The sequence below is a fragment of the Pseudorca crassidens genome, chromosome 7 (assembly GCF_039906515.1).
Source record: "Pseudorca crassidens isolate mPseCra1 chromosome 7, mPseCra1.hap1, whole genome shotgun sequence".
Lineage (NCBI taxonomy): Eukaryota > Metazoa > Chordata > Mammalia > Artiodactyla > Delphinidae > Pseudorca > Pseudorca crassidens.
In genome coordinates, this window is record NC_090302.1 from 32,832,224 (window position 1) to 32,857,583 (window position 25,360).

At 42.1% G+C, this 25,360-nt stretch overlaps 2 protein-coding genes and 1 long non-coding RNA gene across 4 annotated transcripts in view; 2 read left to right on the plus strand and 1 right to left on the minus strand.

Moving 5' to 3' along the window:
* LOC137227638 (uncharacterized) overlaps positions 1–24,133 on the plus strand; it is a 619,814-nt gene extending 595,681 nt beyond the window's left edge. For both annotated transcript variants that reach the window (XR_010944939.1, XR_010944941.1), the window contains one exon: positions 22,909–24,133. This is a non-coding gene — a long non-coding RNA (uncharacterized lncRNA). The remainder of the gene's footprint in view (positions 1–22,908) is intronic.
* On the minus strand, positions 2,588–11,080 carry SEC61B (SEC61 translocon subunit beta). The gene is made up of 4 exons (XM_067743828.1): positions 10,929–11,080; positions 10,641–10,738; positions 5,664–5,765; positions 2,588–2,871 (listed from the first exon to the last, which is right to left on the minus strand). The coding sequence occupies exons 1-4, from the start codon at positions 10,929–10,931 to the stop codon at positions 2,784–2,786; spliced, it is 291 nt and encodes a 96-aa protein (XP_067599929.1). The 5' UTR covers positions 10,932–11,080; the 3' UTR covers positions 2,588–2,783.
* ALG2 (ALG2 alpha-1,3/1,6-mannosyltransferase) lies at positions 11,299–16,332 on the plus strand. The gene is made up of 2 exons (XM_067743827.1): positions 11,299–11,740; positions 14,194–16,332. Exons 1-2 carry the CDS (start codon positions 11,393–11,395, stop codon positions 15,094–15,096), a joined length of 1,251 nt encoding a protein of 416 aa, XP_067599928.1. The 5' UTR covers positions 11,299–11,392; the 3' UTR covers positions 15,097–16,332.
* Positions 24,134–25,360: the final 1,227 nt, after the last annotated feature.

Consider the following 25,360-nt stretch of genomic DNA (forward strand, 5'->3'; position numbering starts at 1 on the left):
CATTTTCATCCATTTTAACTTGATGCCAACATTTGCATTTCAGAAGGTTTTTTTCAATTCTTCCTATGAGGACATTAGCACCTGGAAAAAAAAGTGGAGTCTAGACTAGGACAGGTGTGAAAACAGAAGGTATATAACATGTTTCGCCTCTCCCAGGAATAGATCTTTTCTCGTCTACTCTTTTACTGGAATGTGTTCAAGGCACTGTTGGGCCCAGAGATCTTAGTCTTTCCATCCCTCACTAGCCTCAGGGACTCTTGGGCGCTTTCCCTAATATGGTTGTTCCCCGGTGACTTATAAGGCTCAGCTCAAGTTGCAGTTATAATGTAATTCACTTTCCCAGTTTTAATCACTTAGAGCTTCTATTCAGCATGTGTGGGCTGTGTCCATTCAGTAATGGCTAGATTTTAGCCCATAGTCAAGGGAGCTTGAGGATTCTTTGGGCCAAGGTAGCCTCAATGCAGGTCAAGGTCTAATTTGTTAAGTTTTTGAAATTACTATAAATGGCTCATGATCCCCTAGGAAACAACAGTCTAGGAATCCCTATTTAAAAAGAAAGGAACATAAAATGTGATACATACATAAGTGGAATATTATTCAGCCTTGAAGAGGAAGGAAATTCTGACATATGCTAAAACGTAGATGAATCTTGAGGACGTTATGCTAAGTGGAATGAGTCAGTCACAAAAGGAAAAAATATTATATGATTCCACTCATATGAGGTACTTAGAAAGTCAAATTCATAGAGACAGAAAGTAGAATGGTGGTTGCCAGGGGCTGAGGGGAAGGGGGAGGGGGAGTAGAGTTACTATTTACTGGGCTTAGAATTTCAGTTTTGCAAGATGAAAAAGAGATCTGGAGATGGATAGTGGCGATGGCTGCACAAAAATCTGAATGTATTCAATACCACTGACTTGCACAGTTTAAAAACTGCCAACATGGTACTTTTTATGTTATGTGTATTTTACCACAATTTTTAAAAATTGGAAAAAAAGAAAAAGAGAGAAAAAGGAACAGCTTGAACACTAAGACTGTCAGCTATGGTATTAGCATTGTCTCATCAGAGCCAAAAACAGCTACATAATAAATGTTGTACATTTTTATGCCCAACCCCCAATTTTCCTTCTGCTGAATGAAGCATCTTGCTCTGCCACTGAAAACTAGCATTTTCTTATAAATCACTAGCTCAGAAAAATCAGTGACTTTCAGCAATCAGTCCACTAGAGACCACTGCTAAGCAGAGGAGGCTAACAGCAGCACTGTGCAGTGAAGAGTGCTCCCCTTACAACCAAATGGCTCCCCCAAGCGGCTTCAGCTTCTCCCCCAAAGAAAAAGACCCCTCCTGCAGAGGAGCAGATTTCTTTTCCAAATTAAATGTGTAACTTTTAACTGTTATTAGTACTGTCAACAAGAATATCAGAAAAAAATTCTATTATAGATACTATCATCTTTAATTTCTTCCAAATGAAAATTGAGACTTTTTCCTCTGATTTCAAAATGAAGATACTTATTTCATGCAATAATCAATTCCCAAGATCAAAGGGAACCAGTTTTTCATCATTTTTTCCCCCAATAATTTGCCATCTGTTAGGATTTACAAGAGCACACGCACCCATATATTGCCCTAGGAAATCATTTTTAAAGATACATACTTTCACCACTTAAATTTGGCACTTTGGACCTAAAATTACTTTTCAGCCAGGATTTAAGAAAAACACTTACGAAACTGTTGTAGAAAATTTTTTTAATAGGCTTAGAGAAAGATGTTTTCCAAATTATTGATTTTTTTAAACTAATACACCTCTTCATCATTTTGTGATTCTGCTGGACAACTAGGGCGTTTTAAATGGATCTCAATCTTTAGAAATTGTGGCTTAGAGTCCTAGACTCCTGGAGTGCGCACCTTTGAGCTATTCTTGGTATTTCCTATGGTCTACCAAAAAGTGAATGCTCATACCCAGAAGGCAGCATAAGCTAAGTGAAACTTCAAACATTTTTATTTTTGGTTGGAATTATATCAACTCAGTTTAGAAATGGTATCTCACACTGATTATTAAGGTCTTTAATTTCCAAAATGAAAACAAAATTTTATATAAGAAATCCAATTTATCAAATGAATTCTTTCAAAAGGGGTTTAGCAACAAGTGACAAATAGATTGAAACCCCTCATCTACACCCACAGAATTAAGAACTGACAGAAAGAAGAGGCAAAAATATTATGTATGGTTTTAGAGACAAAGAATAGAATGAGCAAACATTTCATCCAAGATTTCTGGATGATTTCTGACGATTCCGCTGGGTACCAGCTGCCTTTGAACACAGATCTGCCTGATGGAGTCATAGGCACACTCCTTGAAAACCACAGAACACCCAAAATAACAATGACCAAGACAGAGATACCTAGAAGAAAACAAGCCAGGGCCACTGACAGTATCGTGCATTTGAATGACTACATGGTCATATAAGAAACTGTCAATCCAACCAAAAAAACAATCTCCACAAAATGCTTTCTGCATATTTACTTGTAAATCTAAAGGTAGAGAGACTAAGGGCCCTAGCAGCCAGGCATGAGCAATGAGACTTGGTATATGAATTTAAAAGTTTATTAGCCACAGGAAAAAAATGATTCCTTAAAATCAGTTTTCATTAAGTTCCCTGTAAAACAGTAAGCTTACAGAAAATTTCTTTCTCATGAACAGAAAATCACTATGCTTTTGGTCCAAGATATGTTGGGGTTTTTTTCCTTTCTTCTTCAGATGACAGACAGATGGATGTAGCGGAATCTATGAACGAGTGTACTTGCCCCAAATGTGCAACATAAATACAGAAGCGATGAACAGAAGACTCATAACCAATACTGGAACAGGGCCACTGGAAATAAGAAAAGGCAGGCTTAGTTTCAGTAATAATACATTAATATATTTGTAATATTAAAGACTGCCTAGGGGAAAAGGGAGGGGAAAGCACCTAAGATCCGTAGAAGAATATTATTTACAACATTTAAAAATATTCCAAAAATTATTACTGTGGATATTTTGAGGGTGACAGCATTGTGGTTATTTAGAAAGGAGGAATCCTTATCTTTTAATGAAACATACTAAAATATACACAAAAAAAGGATCTAATGTCTTAGAGACACTAGTCTCTTTAATTTCGTGCATTTGATATTCTCCATAATAAAAAGTAATTTAAAAAATTTCCCAAACTCTTTAAGTGCAAATGATCCAATTACCAAACTATTATTTCAAATTAATAAAGACCACCTTCATCGTCTAACTACAATAAACTAGGCATAACAAAGATGAATATCTCATTATAAGTTATGAAGCATTTTCAAATATATGATCCCATATGATTAACAAGCTCAAGACACAGATGAAACAAATATTAATGTTATGAAATGAGAACATAGAGCCTAAGAACACAGAGCCAGAATGGAAAGGAGGGATCTGAACTCAGGTTTTCTGATTCCACACATTGTGCTCATTTTACTGCTTTAAGGTTCCTATATTTAGGGGAGCAAACATTCTAGGCAACATTAAGTTTGATTTATATTTAGTTTACTGTAGAAAGGAAGTAGATTTTACTCATCAGCCCTTCCCTAAATCAAATGCTTTCCAGGTTGAGAATTAGTACATGGGTTTCTTAAAGTTAGAACTCCTTGATTTTACACAACCTGTCAATGCTGATGTCAGTCAAAGGCCTCGTCTTTTTGACTCCTCTTGCCAACAACAGTTTTGGAGAATTCAAGATGTCACTTCACCTCCCAGGTACACCTGGGGGTGGACATAGGAAAAGACCCCAGGAATCTTTATAATTTGGGCAGTAGAGTAACCCAGCGGAGCAGGCGGTAACAAGAGTCCACTAGTGGACAATCATCAATGCATGGAGATCCAAGTCCTTGCTACACTATTTTGTTCTTCCAAAATTTGTACAATTATGGGAGTAAACAAACTTAAAAGTACCTAGGAAGAGATGGTCGTCATGATGCACTGGATCATACTGCCTTACTTTAAAGCGCCGTTAGGTAACATCAGCCATAAAGCATAAAGCTGATATGACTGTGGCCCTGTGACTCACCTTCTCCAAACATCATTTGCCTCGTCTGTAAAGTGGGGATAATCACAGCACCTCTCTCATAGGGTTGCTGAGGTATTAAATATATTAACACACACACGGTGTAGGCTTCTAGTAAGCTCTCAGGAAATGCTACTGTTATCAACCTGAAAAAAAATTCTAACTCCCAGGAAGAGCCAACAGCAAGCTCCAGGATGGTACCTGACTGCTCCAAGACGTGGATTTGAGGATACCATTTCCCAACTATGTCCTTTCACCAAAAACCTCTCTCTCTGGTATGAGACTGTGGTTTATGACACTGCAAAGGAATAGCTTCTCTCGATTCCTAGGACTCACAACAGCAGCAAGCAAGCCTGGCTGCACAACAGCCCAAAGCAAGAACAAGCCAGATTCACCCACAAGAGAACAGTTGTTTCACCACCTCGAGAAGGTTTAAAATGTTGTCCCCTGGATACCCTGAAGAGCAAGGGGCTTCAAAATTTGTCTCTGAAATATTCAGAAAAATTACCTCTAACAAGGACCAAAACGCTGCCAACTCACACATCCCCAACCCCAAGAATTATTTCCTGAAATACATTCTCACCTTGTAAGTCTTCGTCATAACAGGGGGGGAAAAAAAATCAATAAATAAAACAAAACCTCAAGAATTCTAGGCAAGTCTTTCTAAATTAAATTTGTGATCTAAGTCAAGCTACTGGTCAAGTTAATTAAACTAATCCAAATAAATCTGATTGTGTCTCTGTTACCAAACAGGCAGAATGGAAAGAGCATGGAATTTAACAGTCCCAGAATATCTGGCTCCAGCTCTTGCTGGCTGTTTGTCTTTGACAAGTAGCTTTGCCTCTCTGAATCTGAGCTTCTGAACCTGAGGTGCTATATGAATGAGAGCTGCTGTCATTATTCCAATTCCTCATCCACTGGATTCAGTCAGGAAACAGCTGTAAGCAGTGGTGTCCTAGAGCCTACCTGGTCAGAAACCTGTGGGATTAGGTTTCACAGTACCAGAAAGCGAGGTGAGGCGTGGGGACAGGGCTTCCCCGAGATGCCCATATCCCATCACCTAATGAGCATTCCCAGGCCTAGAACTTGGGAAGTGATACGGGTCCAGTCACCACCCACCAACGACAAGGAGGCCAAAGAACTTTTGGTAACACAGGCTAATGCAGAAACTCCCATTAGACTGCAATAATATCAGCCTATGCCTCCAGGAGAGCTTTGAAAAATCACCTAGCTCCTATTCAAGTGGTTACTCCTCTATTTCTCAGTGTGGGACAAGAACACCACATGAGCAATTTCACCTAATTAAACTGTTTTCCCTCCAGTTCTCTCTATTCCCATCATTTATTCTGACAGAGCTACATGAAGATGTTCCCTTGCTTTCACTCAAACCATGAACAGATGTCATTCCAGGCCCTAAACTAATTGGCTGCTATATGGACAAACCAGACCCCGCCCACCCGGCACAAAGGAAGCTGCTGTGTATTACAAATCTCATCAAAGCAAACACCACTGGTGGCAGAGACAGAGTGCTGCCAAAGGGCTCTGTGATTCTGGACAGAAACACAAGGTCTGCTCCCAGGACTTACACTTTGAGCCCCGGTGAATCTTCTGTGTAGAATCGCCACATCCCCCCAGTGCCTGCTGAGGTGGTGCGGCCTGCGCTCCTCGTTCCGCAGCTGGCATTTTTCCTGTGAAGAGAAAAAATGTGACAAATGGCCTTTTCTTGGAAACCCTTATCAGAGCATCATAACATATGCTACCATTACACTGGTAAAGAACCAAAAAATTAACTTTTTCTTTGCTAATACCTCCTTGCTTTTGCTTGCTTTTACTCCACTGATCATAACCACTAAGAACTGAGTACCCACCATACACTGATGCATACAATAACCCAGAAAAGTACTTACCATCTCCATTTTATAAATGAGGAAAATGAGGCTCATAAAGGGTTAGGCAAAGTGCCGAAGGCCACATAGCCAGCAGGCAGCCACGCTCGGCTGTGGACCCAGTTCTGACTTGAGCCCATCCACTTACACATATGGGCACCTCATTTGGACAGTGCACTTCAGTTTCACTTCACATGTATTTTTGTGAAGTCAAGTAAAAAACTCCTGCTTAAAAATACCCTGAATCCCTATTACCTGATTTTTAAATGACTACTTTAAAATGTTTTTAAATTACTGTATTTTCTACAAAAAAGACAAAAAACGTAAGTTGTAATTGTAATCCAAGTCTCAAAACAGTATATATTTTATGAAATATTATTTTGCAATCTGTTTTCATTATTTTGATATACTGACTATAGATCCTGGACAGAGGTAGGATGTGAAAAAAATGCAGGAAACACCCAACCAGAACTTGTCCCTCACAAGGGGATCAAGGCTTGTGAAGTGAGCTGTGTGGCGCAGGCAGCCCTGGCACACAGAAGCAGCGAACAGCACTAATGCCACTGACCAGGAAGGAAGCCAGGGAATCCTTTCCCTCCTCTCCTTGGTCACTAGGAAACCCTCCCCAACAGCTATTCTCCCACACAGCACTCCTCCAATCCCACTTCTCATTTCCCCTCAGTGCAAAACTGGTACCACGTAAAAATAAGTAGTAAGTATGAGACAGGTCAGAAGAAACCTTCAGCCCATTTATCACCAACTCAGAAATTCTAGGGAAGGGGAAAGGAAGAGAGAGAAAGCCCTGTCCCGTCACCACCCCTCGCCATTAACCGAATCCCAACACACCCTCCCTCAAAATCCCATTCCAGTTATCCGTGGACTGCTGGTTCTGGATTTTTGAAAAAAGACGGGCAAACAGGGAGAAACCAAAAGTGAATACCCTGTCCCCACCGTCTCTTCTTGCCTCCCAACTCTGGTTCCTAATCCCCACCTCACCCTACCACAGACTTGATTCCACACTCTGAATGCAAGAAGCACTGGCCTAGAGCTCAGGGAGGCTGCCCTGCTGCATGGAGTGGGAGAGTGGGGTCCCGGTTTCAGTGTGGGCTCCAGCAAAAAGAGCTGTGTTCATGCTAGAAATCTAAAAACAGTTAGTGTCAAATGATGATTCTGATGTACTGTACTATAAAGATTACATTTCAGACACATTAATTATGGGCTACATGGTCACCTGGGAACTTCTAACTCCATCTGTATGACTGTTTCTATGGGAAAACTGATTGTAAACTGTACAGGGATTTACAGAGTAATTCATACACTTACAAGAGCTTTCACACACACAGATACACATCATCTAATTGGTGGAGTAGGTACGTGAAATTTTCCTCATTCATAAAAAGGAACTTGAGCTAGATGATAAACCCAGTGTGGACATAATAAGTCATCGGCTGAGCCAAGACTAGGACCCAGGTACTTTCTACTATTCCCACACCCACCTAACTCCAGTTCCTGTCTTCAAAATCTCCAGGAGCCCCCAAGGAATCAGTCTGTGCTCTTTGAAGATTTCTTACATCTGCTGGCACACAGACATAGCAGAGGATTCAGGCCACCTAGAAATACCAAAAATGTACCCAAAATACCTCCCATCCCCCCTATTGGGAAGCTAGGTAGAAGTTAACAGAGCCCATTTTAATCTCCTAAATTTCTTTTTGGGGTCTATTTTACCCTTTCTGGCCACTGTGTAACTGCTCCCTCCTCCTATACCCTAACGCAATGGTTTTCATAACCAACCTTGAACATACTTTGTTCTAACATGGTGGTCTTCTGGCTGTTCCTCAAAGAAGCCAAGCTCATTCCCACCTCAGAGTCTTTACACTTAACTATTCCTGTCTAGGAAGCCTATTCCTCCCCGGACCATTGCATAATTTGCTCCCTTGTCTCTTTTAGGTCTCTACTCACCTGTCACCTACTCTGAACACCCTATCCTCACCCACCCTCTAGTCTCCACACAACTTTATTTTTCTTCTTGGCCTTACTGCCTGAAATTATCTATTTATTTGCCTTGTTTATGGTCTCTTACATTGGAATATAAGGTTCGTGAGGTCAAACCCTGACTAGCTTGTCCACAGATACAGCCTCATGACTGGAACAGTGCCTGGCATGTACCCTCAATAACTATTTGATGACTTCCTTAATACCCCAGCTAGTCCATCACCTTACTATGCCTGATTCCCATTAATCCTGAACACTAGAGACTGTCATACAGAGTGAAGTCAGAAAGAGAAACAAATATCGTATATTAATGCATATATGTGGAATCTAGAAAAATAGTGCAGATGAGCCAGTCTGCAAGGCAGAAAGAGACACAGATGTAGAGAACAAATGTACGTACACCAAGGGGGGGAAGCGTGGGGGGCGGTGCTGTGATGAATTGGGAGATTGGGATTGACATGTATACACTAATACGTATAAAACAGATACTAAGAACCTGCTGTATAGAAAGAAATTCAAAAAAGAAAATCCTGAACACTGAAGCATTTTAAGGCTTTACAGTTTACCATGTGTTATTGCTCCTTTTCATCCTAGCAACTTCCGTTTATCCTGTAGTAACAGAGCAAGGACTCCAACCCTGGCCTGACCTTAAATCCCATAGTTACTTCTTAAGGTTCTACTTCTATTACCTCACTGAACATGAGATAGAATGCAAATCTGTGGACTACATAATCCACAGCACTATTATTAACTGTTAGCTTCAACTTTTTCTTACAGACTCACAAAGAGGGAATATATTCTTGAACAGTCAATACCTATTACATTACACTCATGAAGTAACACTTAGAAGAGTGCCAAGATTCTAGATGGGAACTCTGTAGGGTGTCTCAGTACATACAACCATGGTCTTTTGAGTTACACTGGCCCCAGCGGTAGTGAATTCTAAAAGACATCAACACCCCCAACTTGATAAGCTGCATCTGTCCTCAAATGTTTGTTTCTCCATTTCACTTGTGCAGCAGTTACTTCAATTTTATTAAGTAAATACTTGTTTCATTTATTTGATAAACACAAGATTTCTCTTTTTTTTAAGAGTTTTCAGATGATCAAACTTCTCTGCCACAGTGTTACCAATTCTCCTTAACTAGACCCACTCCCCAAGGAACTGTACCGATAGGACACGTTTTCCATTCCAGCACAAAGAATCTTTGAAATCCAGGGTGGGAACAAGACAGCACCCCAGGCCCAAATAACCTACACCACAGCCTGACACACTTTCCAGCTGGTCCATCCCAGCCTTACCTTGAACATCTTGATGACAGGGAACTCACAATCATTCAGGGTCATCTTAGCATTTCTCACAGTTCTACTGGAATTGTTTTTGCTCTGTGATGAAATCTGTCTCATGTAAGTTCAAATCATCAGTTTTAGATTTACCTACTGTAGCCAACAAGAGAAGTCTCATCCCTCTTCACATCCTTGAGAATAGTTTTTGTGTATCTCTTCAAGGTCTTTTCCTCTCTAGATAAAACCCCCACTGGTTCCTTCAAAAAAATCCCAAGATTACAGGGTGGCTTGATTCCTTCCCTCACTCATCATTTATTGTGTCAGCCTTATGGTAGGATAGAGCTGATGGGCAGTTTTCGTCAAAGTCTAATGAAGGAGATAAACATGGAAACATAAATGCTATTAGAAGGGTATGAACAAAATGCTTGGGAGTAAAAAAGAAGACTAGTAGCTGCTATTGCCTTTGGAGTCAGGGAAGGCCTCAAGAGGAAATAATCCCTGAGCCTAGTCTTGCAGAATATACACAAATGGCCGGAGGGGTGGGGATGGGGGGGTGTCTAGTGAGTTCAGAAAACAGTAATAAGCTCACTGTTGCTGGATCACAGGAGAGAGAGGAGAGAAGCAATTAGGCTGGGGGGGAAAAAAACCCACCACCAAGAGCTTTGGTAACCCTCTCCCCCTCCCCACCGTGTTTAAGGTCAGCAACAAGAAACTAACCAGCAGTGTGCCAGAATCAGAGCAGAAGATGCATTAGAGTGGAAATGATCTAGAGAGGAGGCGAGTTAGGTAGAAAATTCTCTAGATGTGAGAAACTGAGGGCTAAACTGAGGCAGTAGAAATGGAGAAGGAAAAAACGGATGAGAAGTTCTTCATGTACAATATAAACGTACTGGATACAGACAGCATTAAAAGAATCCAAGATGACGCTGAAGTTCTGGCTTTGAGTGAACGAGTTTACAGCAGTGCTTTATGGACGTAGGGAGATATGATTGGCGGCGGGAGCTGAGGTGAAAGGAAAGACTGAGCTGCGCATTAGACGAGTCATGTTAGACCGAGTGTGTATGGGACTTCCAGATAGAAATGTGAGTGGAGAGCTCAGCTCTAAAGACACCATTTTAATGACATCGGTTTTCTCAATGCTGTCTATGACCTTACTCCAGTTTAACTTTCCTTTTTCAAGAGTGGTACTCAAAGCTGAGCAATGCGAAGAAAATATTGCCTCCCTCTCGAGACGCAAAAGACCAAGAAGTCTTTAACTACCCCTACGGTCACATCACAGGCAGCTAGCTCGTTCTGCCCTTATGAATCTTAACATCCCGGGATCTCCTTCTCAGGACCAACGAATTCTTGGGCCCTGTCCCTCGGAGCCCACAGCCGAGAGGGTCGCAAGAGCCTTACCTCTGCCGGACTGTGGATCCCGCCGCCCGGGCGGCCACTGCTTTGCTGGGAGAGCGCCCTGAGGAGCCCACGTTAGTACCACTGGGGGTCGGACCAGGCTGTAGAGGGAGACAAGGAGAGAGACTGGTGAGCGCCGCCGGCCGGCCCCCAGACCCTGACGGCCGAGACCGGGACATGCACGGGGGGCTGGGGAAAACAAGGGAGCCGCGGAAGCAGGACAAAGCGTAAGGCAGGAATCTCGGCGCCTGGGAGAAGCCGGGACAAGGAGGGACGGCTGGGGCCACAAACCATGCTGGAGACAGGAGGGTGGCAGGAAGCTGAAGTGGACAGCGGAGAAGCGGTAGAGCCCGGCGGCCGGAGGGATTGACTCAGGTCCCGCCCCCAGACCTGCTGGCAGGGTCCTCGCTGACTCCAGGGACGCCTGGGCTGTCCTACGATATGCCTGTAGGAATTTTGCAAGAGGAGACCCTGTGAGCTGCTGTATGGGAATTACAGACCTCATGTATTTTTCCTTTGGATCACATCGTCCTTCCTAGAGTCCAGTCTCAACCAATGGGAGGATCTAGCCATGATGAGACGAGAAATTTACTCCGGCAGTTACTAGGCACCTACATATTTGCGCTGACGTGACCTAACCGACGCACGCGCCGCGGGGCGTGGTCGGTCCCCGTCTTGGGCCATCTGGGAAGCTGGAGGAAGGAGCATGCGCGGAAGCGTTTAAGCGTGAGAGGTGAAGGTGCGGCTCCCGGGCTATGGCGGAGGAGCAGGGCCAAGATGAGGACCTGGGTCCTAAACCGTCCGTGTTGTTTCTGCACCCGGACCTGGGTGTGGGCGGCGCCGAGCGGCTGGTTGTAGACGCAGCCCTGGCGCTGCGGGCGCGCGGATGTAGCGTGAAGATCTGGACTGCGCACTACGACCCCGGCCACTGCTTCGCGGAGAGCAGCGAGCTGCCGGTGCGCTGCGCCGGGGACTGGTTGCCTCGCAGCCTGGGCTGGGGCGGCCGCGGCGCCGCTATCTGCGCCTACGTGCGCATGATCTTCCTGGCTCTATACGTGCTGTTCCTTGGCGACGAGGAGTTCGACGTGGTAGTGTGCGACCAGGTGAGGTGGCCACGACCGGCCCTCGCCGCCCCTCTTTTTCTCACTACGGAGCGCGCGCCGCATGACCTCTGCTGACCTCTCCCTGTCTGTGGTTCGGAAAGATCGGAACTGATTTGGAGAGATCAAAGTGGGAGTGAGACTGTGGTTCTCAAACTTTAGTGTGGACCCGTTAAAGTGGCAGATTGCTTGGCCCCACCCTCAGGTGTGTTCATCCTGGGCCCCTGAGGTGGGGCCCCGAAATCTGCATCTTCACTGGATCATCGGGAGATTCTGAAGCATATGGGCCTTGGTGCTCTCTCTAAGAAACGCAAGCATTAGAAGTCAGCCTTCAGTCATGTTTTGTATGTCTTCCCTGTTTTGCATTATTTCTCTTAACACTAGTTCCAAGCCACATGCATCCCACTGTAGCATTTGCTGTCAGGCCACTCCGCTCCTCAGCAGTGTCATGTGTTTAATAAAACCCTAAGCTAAACATGTCATGTCTCTATTAAAACTTTAACATGGCTCCCCATTAGTCTTTGGAGAAAAGTCCAGGTTCTTTACCTTGGTAGATAATGTCCACCTGGATCTGGGCTCTAGCTATTCTAGACTCTTTCTGTGTTTTGTTTTTTCATCCCCAAAAATATTTATTTTAAAAAGTAACATTCAGGACTAAAAATTCAAATAATAAGAAAGACTAGAATGTAAAAGCCCCATTCCAGTTCCACTCCCTAAAGATAGCCACTGTTAACAGTTTCTTCTGTATGCTTTCAGAAATTGTCTGTGGCTATACCAGCATATTATGTCTGTTCATAGACATGTTTTATTTGTAATAATTAGGATTATGACACACCTACTATTGGACAACTTGCTCTTTTTCACCAAAAATTTTTACTTGAGACATCCTTACATATCAATATTAGAGATTCACTTCATTCTTAATAGTGGCTGGAAAATTTGCTTTTGTTTGACTGTACCATCATTTATACATTCTTCTGCTAAAGGACAGTATCAGTGTGACCAGTTTTTTGTGAATAGATCAGTGTTGTAATGAACATCTTTATGCCTTTTTTTTTGTACTTCTGCAAGCATAGCCTTTGAAATTCATAATAATAAAATTGGTAGGTCAAAATTGATAGGTCAAAGAGTTGTACATCTTAAATGTCAATAGCTTTTGCCAAATTTGCCTTCTGTCATTCTACTCTTCTGTCATTCTACTCTCCCACAGTGATAGAGCCTGTTACTCCATGCTTTTGTTCACATTGGATGTTATCAGCATTTTAATCTTTGCCAAACTAATAGGTGGAAATGGCATCACGTTTGTATTTGTATTTGTTTAATTATTACTTCTGAGTTACTTTTGATCATCCTTGCTTGTGTACAAGCTATTTCTTTTTGCGAAACGTGGACATTTACCAAATATCCTGCATGTGTAAAATTAGTCAGTAAGCATGAGGCAGCTGAGACTGTAGTGGATAGAGAAAAAACCGAGCTTGGAAGTGGGAGACCTGAATTCAAGTTCCATATCAGCTATTTTCTAAGTAGCTTTGGATAAATCCCTCAATATCCCTAAAGCTCACCTTTTTCAGGTGTTAAGTGAGCCGGAGATTGACTTGTAAAGATTACCCAACAGGAAAGTCTCTAGTAATGATTACGGTTAACATTTCAATAAATACTGAGAACATAGTGTGTACTAAATTCTTACACGTTTTACATGCACCAGTGCATCTAAAAATGACAAAAACTATATGGGTTTTTTTTTTTAACTGGAATTGTCACCAATTTACAGAAGAAGAAACTGAGGCCCAGAGAGAGAGGTATATTACTTGGTCATGGTCACACAGCTAGCTAGTAGAGCTGAAATTCAAACCCTGTCAATCTTGATTCCAGAGCCTACACTCTAAACTACTATAGTTCATTCATTCACTTCCTTAGGACGAGGAAGATACTGGAGTGGCTCTGTCCAGTGTGGTAGCCACTAGCCATAGGTGGCTGTTGAGCACTTGAAATGTGGCTAGTCTGAACTGAGATGTGCAGTAAGTGTAAAATACACATCTGATTTTAAAGATTTAATGTGAAAAAGAAAAAAACAATAGAAGATCTCATCAACGTTTTAAGTATTAATTACATTTTGAAGTGATAGTATTTTAGATAAAATACATTAAAATTAATTTAACCTTTAAGAAGTTGTTAGTGTAGTGACTAGATTTTTATTTCCATTGGACAGTGCTGTTCTAGAGGAAAGCACTGGACTTGCAGCTTTAAATATTTAGCACATATCCAGAAACCGTCTGCCAGCTTTCTGTATACCAGGCATCGTACCAGGTGAGAGTCTGGGGGCACACAACGCAGAACCAGACATTGCCCATGAAGGGCCCACAGACTAGCAGGCAGGGTAGGTATCTGTTTCTTTGATTTGGTTGAAGTTTAGTTGACCAGTCACTTCATCTGCTGTTGATTTTTGCTTTGGCTAGGTGTCTGCCTGTATCCCAGTGTTCAAGCTGGCCAGACGGCGTAAGAAAATCCTGTTTTACTGTCACTTCCCAGATCTGCTTCTCACCAGGAGAGATTCTTTTATTAAACGCCTATACAGAGCCCCAATCGACTGGGTAGAGGAATACACCACAGGCATGGCAGACTGCATCTTGGTCAACAGCCGGTTCACAGCTGCCATTTTTAAGGAAACGTTCAAGTCCCTGTCTCACCTAGACCCCGATGTCCTCTACCCATCTCTGAATATCACCAGCTTTGATTCAGCTGTTCTTGAAAAGCTTGATGACATAGTCCCCAAGGGGAAAAAATTCATACTCCTCTCCATCAACAGATATGAAAGGAAGAAAAATCTGACTTTGGCACTAGAAGCCCTAGTAAAGCTGCGTGGAAGATTGTCATCCCAAGATTGGGACAAAGTTCATCTGATCATTGCAGGTGGTTATGATGAGAGAGTCCTGGAGAATGTACAACACTACCAGGAATTGAAGAAAATGGTCCAGCAGTCTGACCTAGGCCAGTACGTGACTTTCCTTCGGTCTTGCTCGGACAAACAGAAAATCTCACTCCTCCACGGCTGCATGTGTGTGCTTTACACACCAAGCAATGAGCACTTTGGCATCGTTCCCTTGGAGGCCATGTACATGCAGTGCCCAGTCATTGCTGTTAATTCAGGCGGGCCCTTGGAGTCCATTGTCCACAGCGTCACAGGGTTTCTGTGTGAGCCTGACCCAGTTGACTTCTCAGAAGCAATAGAAAGGTTCATCCATGAACCTTCCTTAAAGGCCACAATGGGACTGGCCGGAAGAGCCAGGGTGAAAGAGAAGTTTTCCCCTGAAGCATTTACAGAACAGCTTTACCAATATGTCACCAAGCTGCTGGTATAATCAGATTTTTTTCAGGTGTTTATGCTGTATTCATTAACATCACATTTGTAGATTGTTGACCCAGTTTTGAAACCAAAGAAAAAAAGCCTAGTATCTAGGGCAGAAGAGATTTTTTTTTTTTTTTAACATACTTGAATCTTAAATCTGAATCACCTTCCTGTACCCCCATATCTCCCAGTCTGCTTTTTTAGAAAAAAATAGTATCTTTTAGGCTGTAATAATTCTGAGTCTTACAATGTTGATTAAGATATAAATATGGTACAATTTCACATTCAGCAGAATATTTTAATTATATGTTCTCTAGATTGTTGCTGTACGAATAAATTTTGAGTTATTTTGTGCCTTATTTGGTTTTAACACTTTAAGTGTATCATCATCAAAGTTGATTAATTTGGCTTCATAGTGTAATGAGAAGACACTTACTGTAGTTTCCAGAATCAGTCCACCTCAGTGTTCAGTGACCTCTGTTAGGAAATTTTTGTTAGTCATACCTTTGCCTGGATCCATAGCAAGAATGCTTTGTATTTTTTTTTTAACAAAGATGATTTGTTGTGTTTTTGCATACAGACATGACAATAAATGATGTTTATCATAGGAAGAGACAAAATACTAGATTTTGGCCTCTGTGATCTATGGTGGTGGTGTTAGGACTGTAGACAGCCAAGCCTGAATCAGAAACTAGAGTTAACTGGATATTGGAATGAATGGCTATTGTCACGTGTGCAGTGTGCATCTTGGTTAGGGTTTGTTTCCTAGTGTTATCTGAGTCATTAGCTTCATTAATATTTGTGTTTTATTAAGTAAGCGCCTGCTAAGTGTAAGAGACAAGAGCTTTTTTTTTTTTTTTGCGGTATGCGGGCTCCTCACTGCCGTGGCCTCTTCTGCCGCGGAGCACAGGCCCCGGACGCGCAGGCTCAGCGGCCATGGCTCACGGGCCCAGCCGCTCCGCGGCACGCGGGATCCTCCCGAACCGGGGCACGAACCCATGCCCCCTGCGTCAGCAGGTGGACTCCCAACCACTGTGCCACCAGGGAAGCCCGACACAAGTGCTTTTTATCCTTCAAGGCCTGCCTCATGCCACTGCTGTGAAGCTTTCCTTGACCCTCTACCCAGCTCCCGAACTGGAAGTGACCTTCCCCTTCCACTTTCTCTGACCTTCTGGTGGCACTGACCAGTCTTAGAGTTCATTATTTACCTATTGGTCTAAGTACAAATAAACATAAAGCACTTTCCCACGTATCCTTAAAGCTAAATTCATTTTTAGAAATAGCAAAGATCACTAGCCAAAGGTTCCACATTAATCAACTCTAAGAGCACAGACTTGAGAGCCTAACAGCCTGTGTGACTTTGGGCAAATTGCTTAATGTCTGGGCCTCAGCTTCTTCATCTGTAAAGTGGAGTAACTACTCTTGTACTTTCCTCATAGGGTGGTTGTGATGGATTACCATAATATATGTAAAGTACTAAAAATAGTAGTTGGCATATAGTATGGGCTATATAAATACTAGCTATTTTGCAATTTAGGGTTATCAAAAATTAGCTCTCGAAGTTCCGTGTGGTTTCGTGCTGCACTACTATATTGTTCTTTGGGGTTCTTTAGAGCATGAAGTTTCAGGTTGTGATTTATCACGTCAGTATATACCACAGGAGTATTTTATTTTATTTTATTAATGTTTAAATCACTACCAAATTTAATGTTGTCAGACTTAGTATTCATTAACATTTCATTACATTTAGAAAGATTGGATTCTTGCAGGAGCATTTTAATGAAATGAAATGACTGTACCAGTAAGGAGTTCACTAAAACGAGAGTGTCAGGTTTATTGAGTCTTATGGAATGAAAAGTTCAGTTGAGTTCTCTTTCCTTTGGCGTCGTGAAAGCTTACCATCCAGTAAAGTAGCTCATCCCATCTTTTGTGGCTTGGTGCATGTATTTCTCAGGGAACTGCAGCCTTTCCAGAAAGGCCTGATGGCTCTGACCACTGGGTTTAGGACAGACAGACTCAGTCATGTGCTGAGCCATAACTGATGCTTGCTTACCCATTCCAAGCACTAAAACTTTTGCCTATTTGACCATTTTTATGCAGATCCCTCCAAAATGGGCTACCTGGGTTCATGGGCTTTAAGTTTAACTTCCCTTCATTGTCTGAGGTCCCAGCAGGTGACAGTAAGACCACAGATCTGGAAAGGATGCAAAGCCCTGCCTGAGCTTCCAGCCTCTGGTGCATCTTGGACCTAGGATGGAGCTTTGCCCATAGGAGGTATTCACAGCTTCCAGAACTAAGGTGAAGTTAGGAGAAATAAAAGCATGGAAGACTGAAGTGAACTGTCCAGGATCTTAACAGTAGTAATTCTTCTGGCACTTAACTGTGGGCCGTGAGACACATATCAGACAACTCATTTCATCCTAACAGTTCTATGAGGTGTCGGTACTCTTCCCTTTCGAGATGAGTGTGGTTAAGCAGTTGCCTGTGTCACACAGCCTGGAGGGATGGGCAGCATCTCAAGGCTTTGATTCCAAAGTCCAACCACTTTACCGTTCTTCAGTCTGCCTCCACCCTGACCAAGCTCCTTGTGTGTGTATTCAGTCAAAAGTCCTCTACCCCACTGCAGGCACACCTGTTCAGGTCCTCAGGTTTAGAAAGACTTTGTTATTCATTTTCCCTTTTCATCTTCAGAGCAGTTTTGTGAGGTGGGTATGATTGTCTCTCATTTTATACACAAAGAGGCTCAGAGAGATGAAAGACTTGCTCAAGGGCACAATTGAAAAGTGAGTGAACCAGGATTCAACCCATGATTACCTGACCCATCCAGGATGGCACATACCAGAATTTCTCAGCCAGTTCCCCTTTGACAATCATAAATATCACACGTCCTTCAATACTTTATGAAATTCAACATAAATATAGCATTCTTTGAGTCAAATCAAAGCTGGGGGACAGGACACTTTTCTGTCTTCAAATTAGTGCTCTGACCCTAAAAGAGGTGCTGATGTCCCACACCCACCCCATTGCCCTATCCCAACCCCGTGAGAACTGCAGCTTGGAGGCCATGCCACCTGCCCTCACTGTTGCAGACATCGGGTCATTCAAAGTCCTAGTGGAGTTATCAGGGTCATTTCCTTGCACAAAGCAGAAATGCAAGCTGTTGTAACTCAAAAGGTTTTAAGAGTTGGGTGTTTGAAAAAATCCTCACCAGAAAATACTGTCACGTCCCCACCCCCATCCAAGGATGGGTGAGCTGGAGATGGAAGCTTCTTTCCCATGCACTCTTCTTTCAAAGAGGTCACTGTTTTCCTGTGTCAGCTCGCTCACCTGTGCACATGGATGCAACCCCTGACCCTTCACTGCCTTCCATGGATCACCAGTTAGCTCAGATTACACACACACACACACACACACACACACACACACACACACACACACACACACACACACACACGAGATGGAGGTGGGGCTGGAGGCATGTACTTAGAAAACATCCACTCACTCAGCTGACGGGGAGCAGTATTGCGGTTCTTCCTGTTTGGAAAGGATCTAATGAGTAATGATACTGAAGCCCTATTCGGCCAGCCTTTAGAGTTGGCAAAGCCCTTTCCAGGTTGTATCATTTGCCCTTCACAGCATCTTTCCAGGCAATTATTGTAGCTATGCGTACTGTTGAAAAGCTGAGGCTTACAGCCAGGAAGCCCTGGACCAAGTCAACAGTTCTTTCAGTTGTACTACAGATGCCTCATCAGTAAATGCCTCACCACCTTCTAACGGGCCCAGTATGCCAGTTTCACTTGTACTGTCTTCTCCTTCCATAAAGAAAATGAGGCACCTGGACACTCCACTGCCCTACTCTCTGCTCATCCCCCATCCCTGTTCATGACCATCAGCCCTTCTCTGTCCACCTCTGCCAACATCACTAACTGTCCTGTGACCTCCTTTCTTTGCATTTCCAACTCCCTGAATCAAGTAGACTCAGAGCTTACTAGGACCCCAGATATCACGCAACCTAATTTACTATTACACAGATGGGAAAACAGGCCCAAAAAGAGAAAGGGACCTGCCTGAGGTCACACAGAGGGACAATTGCAGCCCTCTTCTAATTTCATTCTGAAGCCCCTCACGCCACCTCTACTTTGTCCAAAACCCCTTATATCCTGCTACTTCCTTTGAACTTCTTACTGCTTCATTCCTAACCTCAGTCCCCTGCAGCTCTGTCCCCAACAGCCTGTGAGGGTGCCACCACCCAGACACCTGTGCTCTCCTGCCTGCTAGCTGAGGGGTGGGGAGCTTTCTCAGTGACAACTGTCCTCTGATTAAACAGCAACCCTTGGCAGGGGAGATAGGGAGCGATTTTACCACACTGCCTCCAAGCCAAGGGGCTGCTAGAGCCAGCACTGTGTCCTTGTCCAGCGGACTGGGGATTGCGCGGAGCTCACAGTAAGGGTTAACTGGTCCTGTTACCCAGAATCAGGACCACAAGCAAATGCTGAACTGTCTTGTAGGAAGCACTATCACTAGGCTAACCACTGAAGTCATTTGAGACAAATATAGCCTAGAAGTCTCTCAGGGGTTGTGTGTATGTGTGTGTATATGTATGTGTGTGTGTCTGTGTGCGTTGGGGGTTTGGGGGGGGAGGGCACAGGTGTAGCACAGGTGTGACTTACCTTTGTGACCTGCCACTCACCCAAGAAATTTACAGGCAGAATTAGAGCAGACTGCTAAGTTGATGAAGTCAGATCGGCCTTTGCTTTTCTGTGTTACTTAAACTAGAATTTCAGGGTTCCACAACTATTGAGAAGGTGTCATGGTGATAATTCTAAAGTCTAGGTTTCCTTATCTATAAAATGGGTATAATCAGATTCTAAGTAGCCCACCCCATAGGGAGGTTGTGAAGGGAGTTAGTGAGAGGACTGAATCAGTATATGAGTGAGACAGAGGATGTGAAGCTGATGTGTAAACTGTAGAATGCCATGAGCTTCTTAGGGATGAAGGCCATCTTTCACAGGTCAGGATGAATTGCCCCTGTCTGTTGGGATCCCAGTAAGAGTAGCATTGGAAGTCTGCCTTCGCCAGGGAAAGTCACACCATGGGGGGATGGACAGAATGTTTAAGCAACCCCAACAAGTAGTATTTCCCTCTCAGTTTGTGGATTGTGTAACTCAATATCAGGTTTCCCAGCAGTCAGGACGGTGTGGTACTGAAGTAAGGATGCACAAATAGATCAGTCCAACAGAATAGAGTTCTAAAATAAATCTGCACATATGTGGGCAGTTGATTCTTGCCAAAGGTGCCGAGGTAATTGAATAGGGAAAAGATAGTCTTTTCAAGAAATGGCGCTAGAACAATTGGGTATCTGTATGAAAAAAAAAGAACCTCAACCTTTACGTCACACTATATACGAAAATGAACTTGAAGTGTATCATAGGCCTAAATGTAAAAGCTAGACTGCAGAAGTTAGAAAAGAAAATGGAAGAAAATCTCCATAACCTCAGGGGTAGGCAAAGATTTCTTTGATAGGACACAAAAAGCACAAAGCATAAAGGGGAAAATTGGTAAGTTGATTTCATCAAAATTAAAAACTGCTCTTCAAAGGACAGTGATCTTTTTAAAAAAAAATAAAGAACAAGTAAGTCACAGCCTGGGAGAAAATATTTAATATATCTGGTAAAGACCTGCATCCAGGATATGTAAAGAAGTCTTACAACTCAATAGTAAGAGAACAAACAACCCACATTTTTTAATGGGCAGAGATTTGAATGGCCATTTCACAGAAGCTATACAAGTGGCCAATAAGCACATGATAAGATGTTCAACATCACTGGTCATTAAAGAAATGCAAATTAAAACCACAATGAGGTATCAGTGCATACCCATAAAATGAAAGACTCAGTAAAAATGTTGGTGAGACTGTGGAGCACCTGGAATTCTCACACGTTGCTGATAGGAATGGAAAACGGAATAAACTCTTTGAAAAACAGTTTGATAGTTTCTTACAAAATTATATGTGACACTTACCACACGACCCAGCAATTCCACTTCTAGATATTTTGCCTAAAGTAAGTGGAAACATATATCTAAACAAAGACTTATTCAAATATTCATAGCATCTTTTTCCATTAATAGTCAAAAACTGAAAATCTAAGTGTCCATCAACAGGTGAATGGATAAACAAATTGTGGTACATTCATACGATGGGATACTTCTCAGCAATAAAAAGGAATGAAATGCTGATAAGCACAATGATGTGGATGAATCTCAAAAACATGCTGAGTGAAAGAAGTCAGACACAAAAGAGTTCATATTGTGTGATTCCATGGATGTGAAACCTTAAGGAAAGAAAAAGCAAAGCTAATCTGTAGTGACAGAAAGCTGATCACTGTTTGCCTGTGGCCCAGGGAGAGAGAGAGATTGCCTAGGAAAGGGCACAAAGGAACTTTTTGACATGATGGAAATGTCCTATATCTTTATTATGGTGGTGGTTATAAGGGTGTATAAATTTGTCAGAACTAATCAAATGTATGCTTAAAATGAGTGCATGTTATTGCATGTAAATTATACCTCATTGAGTTGTTTTTTAAAAAAGCACAAGTGATATAGTCCCATTTTTATAGAAAAGGTTTTCTAAATGAATAAATGTGAGAATATTTATATATATATATATATATATAAAATTATAAAAGTTTCTAATAGAATATACGCCAAGGTGGTAACATTTGTTGTCCCCAGGTGGGTGTGATTAAGCCGTAGGCATTAAATTTTTCTTTTGTTTGCTTGTATTTTCTGATACACCATAAGCTGATTTTTCTCATAAGATAAAAAAATTCAAACATAAAAGAAAGCATAAAATAATCTTATTGGTCACTTATGTTCTTACAGTGTACTTTTAGACATTTGTGTTACCAACTGTTGCCCTATTTAGGAAGTATTGTCTGTTCTAATTAATCCCTAATTATTATATATTATGATTGCTCCAACTGTTTGCTACTACAAGCAACCTAGCAGAAAAATAATTGACTTTAAATTCTGAAAGTAAATATTTAAAATTTTAAAAAGTAAAAACAAGGAAAAAATATGGGCTTCCCTGGTGGTGCAGTGGTTGAGAGACCACCTGCCGATGCAGGGAACACGGGTTCGTGCCCCAGTCCGGGAAGATCCCACATGCCGCGGAGCAGCTAGGCCCGTGAGCCATGGCCGCTGAGCCTGCGCGTCCAGAGCCTGTGCTCCGCAATGGGAGAGGCCACAACAGTGAGAGGCCCGCGTACGGCAAAAAAAAAAAAAAAAAAAAAAAACAAGGAAAAAATCAGAAAAACGTAGACATATGAAAAGGTTGCAAAACTGCCTAGCAGTACACCAAAAATATTAGTAATTTTCAAAACAAAAATCACTAACTGGTGACGTTTATTTTCAAACCAAATTACCATGTTGTCCAGCTTGCTTTCAGCTTAATTGTATGCTCCCTTTCATTGTGGGACCTGGAAACCTAACTTAACACTTCAGTTCAGTAGACTAATACAATATCATATGTCAGGACATACCACTATTTTAAAACTTTAACAAGGTAACTGTATTAGCCAGAACTCTTTTGGTTGCAAGTGACAGAAACCCAATTGTAGCTAATGCAGAAAAGGGAAATTTTTAGGAAGCTACAGGGATAGATGATTCAAGGAAAAATTACATAACTGAAACAGGGGAAGTACAGGTATATAGCTAGGCCTGAGGTTCAAATGGAACCAGAAATTCACATGCCACTAGGAAACTGTTTTTTTAAATATATGACGTCACTGTCTTTCATTATAGACTAGTTTCTTTCTCATGGTAGGAAACATGACCATCAATAGCAGCCGAGAACCTCCATCTTACTTTTCCATCATCAAAGAGGAACCAGCCTTCTTCTTCAGTGTTAAAAAAGACATCATTGAAGACATCACCTTCTTGGTTCAGGTGCCTTCCCTGAAAGTAAGGAAGCAAGTCAGGAGGCAAGGTACTGTGGTTTGCCGGGCTCAGGTTGGCTCCCATCAACTGTGGGTAGGATCCAGGATCACACAGCAGCAGGAATCATAGCTGGGAGAAAGGAGTTCAGGGTGTACAGAGGAAGGAGGAGGAAGCAGATCCCAGAAGGTGAGTTGGGAAGATAAAATAGGTGTCCTCTCTAGTTAAAAAATGATCTTACACTCAAGGGGCCCTGGCACACAAGCCATCCCTTCCCATGTACATTTTGCCCATTACTTCCACTTCCACAATACATCTTGCTAATATCTATTTACAACCTTCCTTGTCCAAGGGCCTGGAGATAAAGGAGTGCAATTAACAGTTTCATACTCTTTGACTTGTATAGCTGTGCATTGCTTGATATTAATGTTGCCAGACCTGACTTTCTTTATGTTCACATTTGAATAATTATATTTTACTCATATTTTAATTTCTGAATATTTCATTTTATTTTTGTTTGTCTAATAAGCAGAGAAACCTTGGATTTAAGGGGTTTTTTCCTCATATCTAAGAGTATTGGCCTTTAATGATTTATTAGATTTTTTTAAGTCTTTGTTAAAGATGACTGGTGGTTCTTACTATACCTTTATTAAACAGAAGTGTATCCTTTCTACCTTTTCTTTTTCTTAAAAAGACACTTGCTTTTCCTTCCCCCTTCTTCATTCTTTTGATCTGCATTGATGTATGCCAATAGCCCATTATTTCAGTATAATAATTTCTTTCAAATGTTTTAATCTTTTGATGTCAGTTTTGACAAGATACTTGTTGCAGTTGTTTAGACTTATTTCAATACAATCAACTGGTCTCACTGCTTCCTACAAGTTGTTGGCTGCTGTTCTTGAGTTCCTCCTTCAGAGCCATCATCCTCTTCCTATGGACACACGTTGAGTACCATTTTCTCAGAAATAATACATGTATTTGCATAATTAATTCCCATTGCCTTCACATATGAATAGCTTGATCATATATAAAATTCCTGAATCACGTTTTTCTTTCAAACCTTTGCAACTGTTGTGTTATCATCTTCTAGGTAGATTTTCCTGTGCTATGTTCTAGGCAAAATAAGGTGTGAAAGATGCTCCAGAGAAAAGGCTTGCATGGTCAAATAAGTGTGGGAAATGTTCCATACAATTCTAAACGTACTAGGCAGAGTAGCATGGTGAAGGCCAGGAGACATCCTGAGATAACAAAGGTGGTTTAATTTTATTTCCAGTGTATCCAACCTATTGGACCACAGTAATCTCAAGAGAAAGCAAGTGACCAATAATAGGTTTATAGTTAATATTTGTTGAACACTTACTATGAGCCAGGCAATGTTCTAGGACTTATTCTATGGATATCAATTCACTGTGTCCTCATGGCAGCTCTATATGGCTGATAGAATTTTTCAACCCATTTTAACAGATGAGAAAACTGAGGCAAAACGAGCTTAAGAAAATACACTCAAAAATGGCCAATTCAAACCCAGGCAGTCAGTTCCACATTACTCACAGCCCTAACAGTTGGCAAGTAAGGACACAATAAAGGCAACTTCTATAACTGTCCCAAGTCTGAAAAGCATAACAAAACATCTAATTGCACCAAAAAGGAAAAAAGAACTTTCCACCAAATAGCCTCAGTAACAGAATTTGCCGCTGAATTACTGCAGAGGCACTTTGGGGGGTAATCTGATTATCTTCAGCTCAAGTGCTCAAACTCTGCTGTTGGCCAACGTCCAGGACCCATCATTGAATACTCAACACCTCATCAATTCAGCCTGCTAGACTGACGGGCAAAACAACATCCAAATATTCATTGCACATCTGTGCGGGGCAGATTATACATTAGCAATTCAAATCTGGCCAGTGTACTGGCCATTCCTGCAAATGCGTCTGTTTGGGTGAGATGCCTTGTTGTCTGGGACAGATAATAAGGCAACTCGGTCTAATCTTGAAGAACAATCAGCCCATCTTGTGAAGGTGACTGGCTGTGTGTGTTCTTGCCCTGGCAGCATTGGAACAATGGCCCCATGATGCACTCGACTCAGCTGGCAGTGAAGTCCCATCCTGATTAGTAGCCGTGGCTGGTGTCAATCACCACGGGATGCACCATTGTCCTCTGGTCCCCTACACAGTTTATTTACAGGAAAACAAAAGCTTTGGGGGGCTATGGCTGCTTCCCAGAGATTGCAAAATAGATTGAGCTGTCAAGCACACAAAGTAGATGAAGATTAATGAGTTGTGCAGACAATAAATATGAAGAGATGACATGAATATGCTAATGGGCATTATCCATATACACCG

What these genes read in the sequence shown, in the direction of transcription:
- SEC61B (XM_067743828.1), bottom strand. An exon ending in GGATCCACAGTCCGGCAGAG is followed by an intron (nt 5,766 to 10,640) that starts GTAAGGCTCTTG and finishes TTCTCTTCACAG; the next exon opens with GAAAAATGCCAGCTGCGGAA. An exon ending in GATTCACCGGGGCTCAAAGT is followed by an intron (nt 2,872 to 5,663) that starts GTAAGTCCTGGG and finishes TCTTATTTCCAG; the next exon opens with TGGCCCTGTTCCAGTATTGG.
- ALG2 (XM_067743827.1), top strand. Translation starts at nt 11,393, where the DNA reads ATGGCGGAGGAGCAGGGCCAAGATGAGGACCTGGGTCCTAAACCGTCC. An exon ending in ACGTGGTAGTGTGCGACCAG is followed by an intron (nt 11,741 to 14,193) that starts GTGAGGTGGCCA and finishes TGCTTTGGCTAG; the next exon opens with GTGTCTGCCTGTATCCCAGT.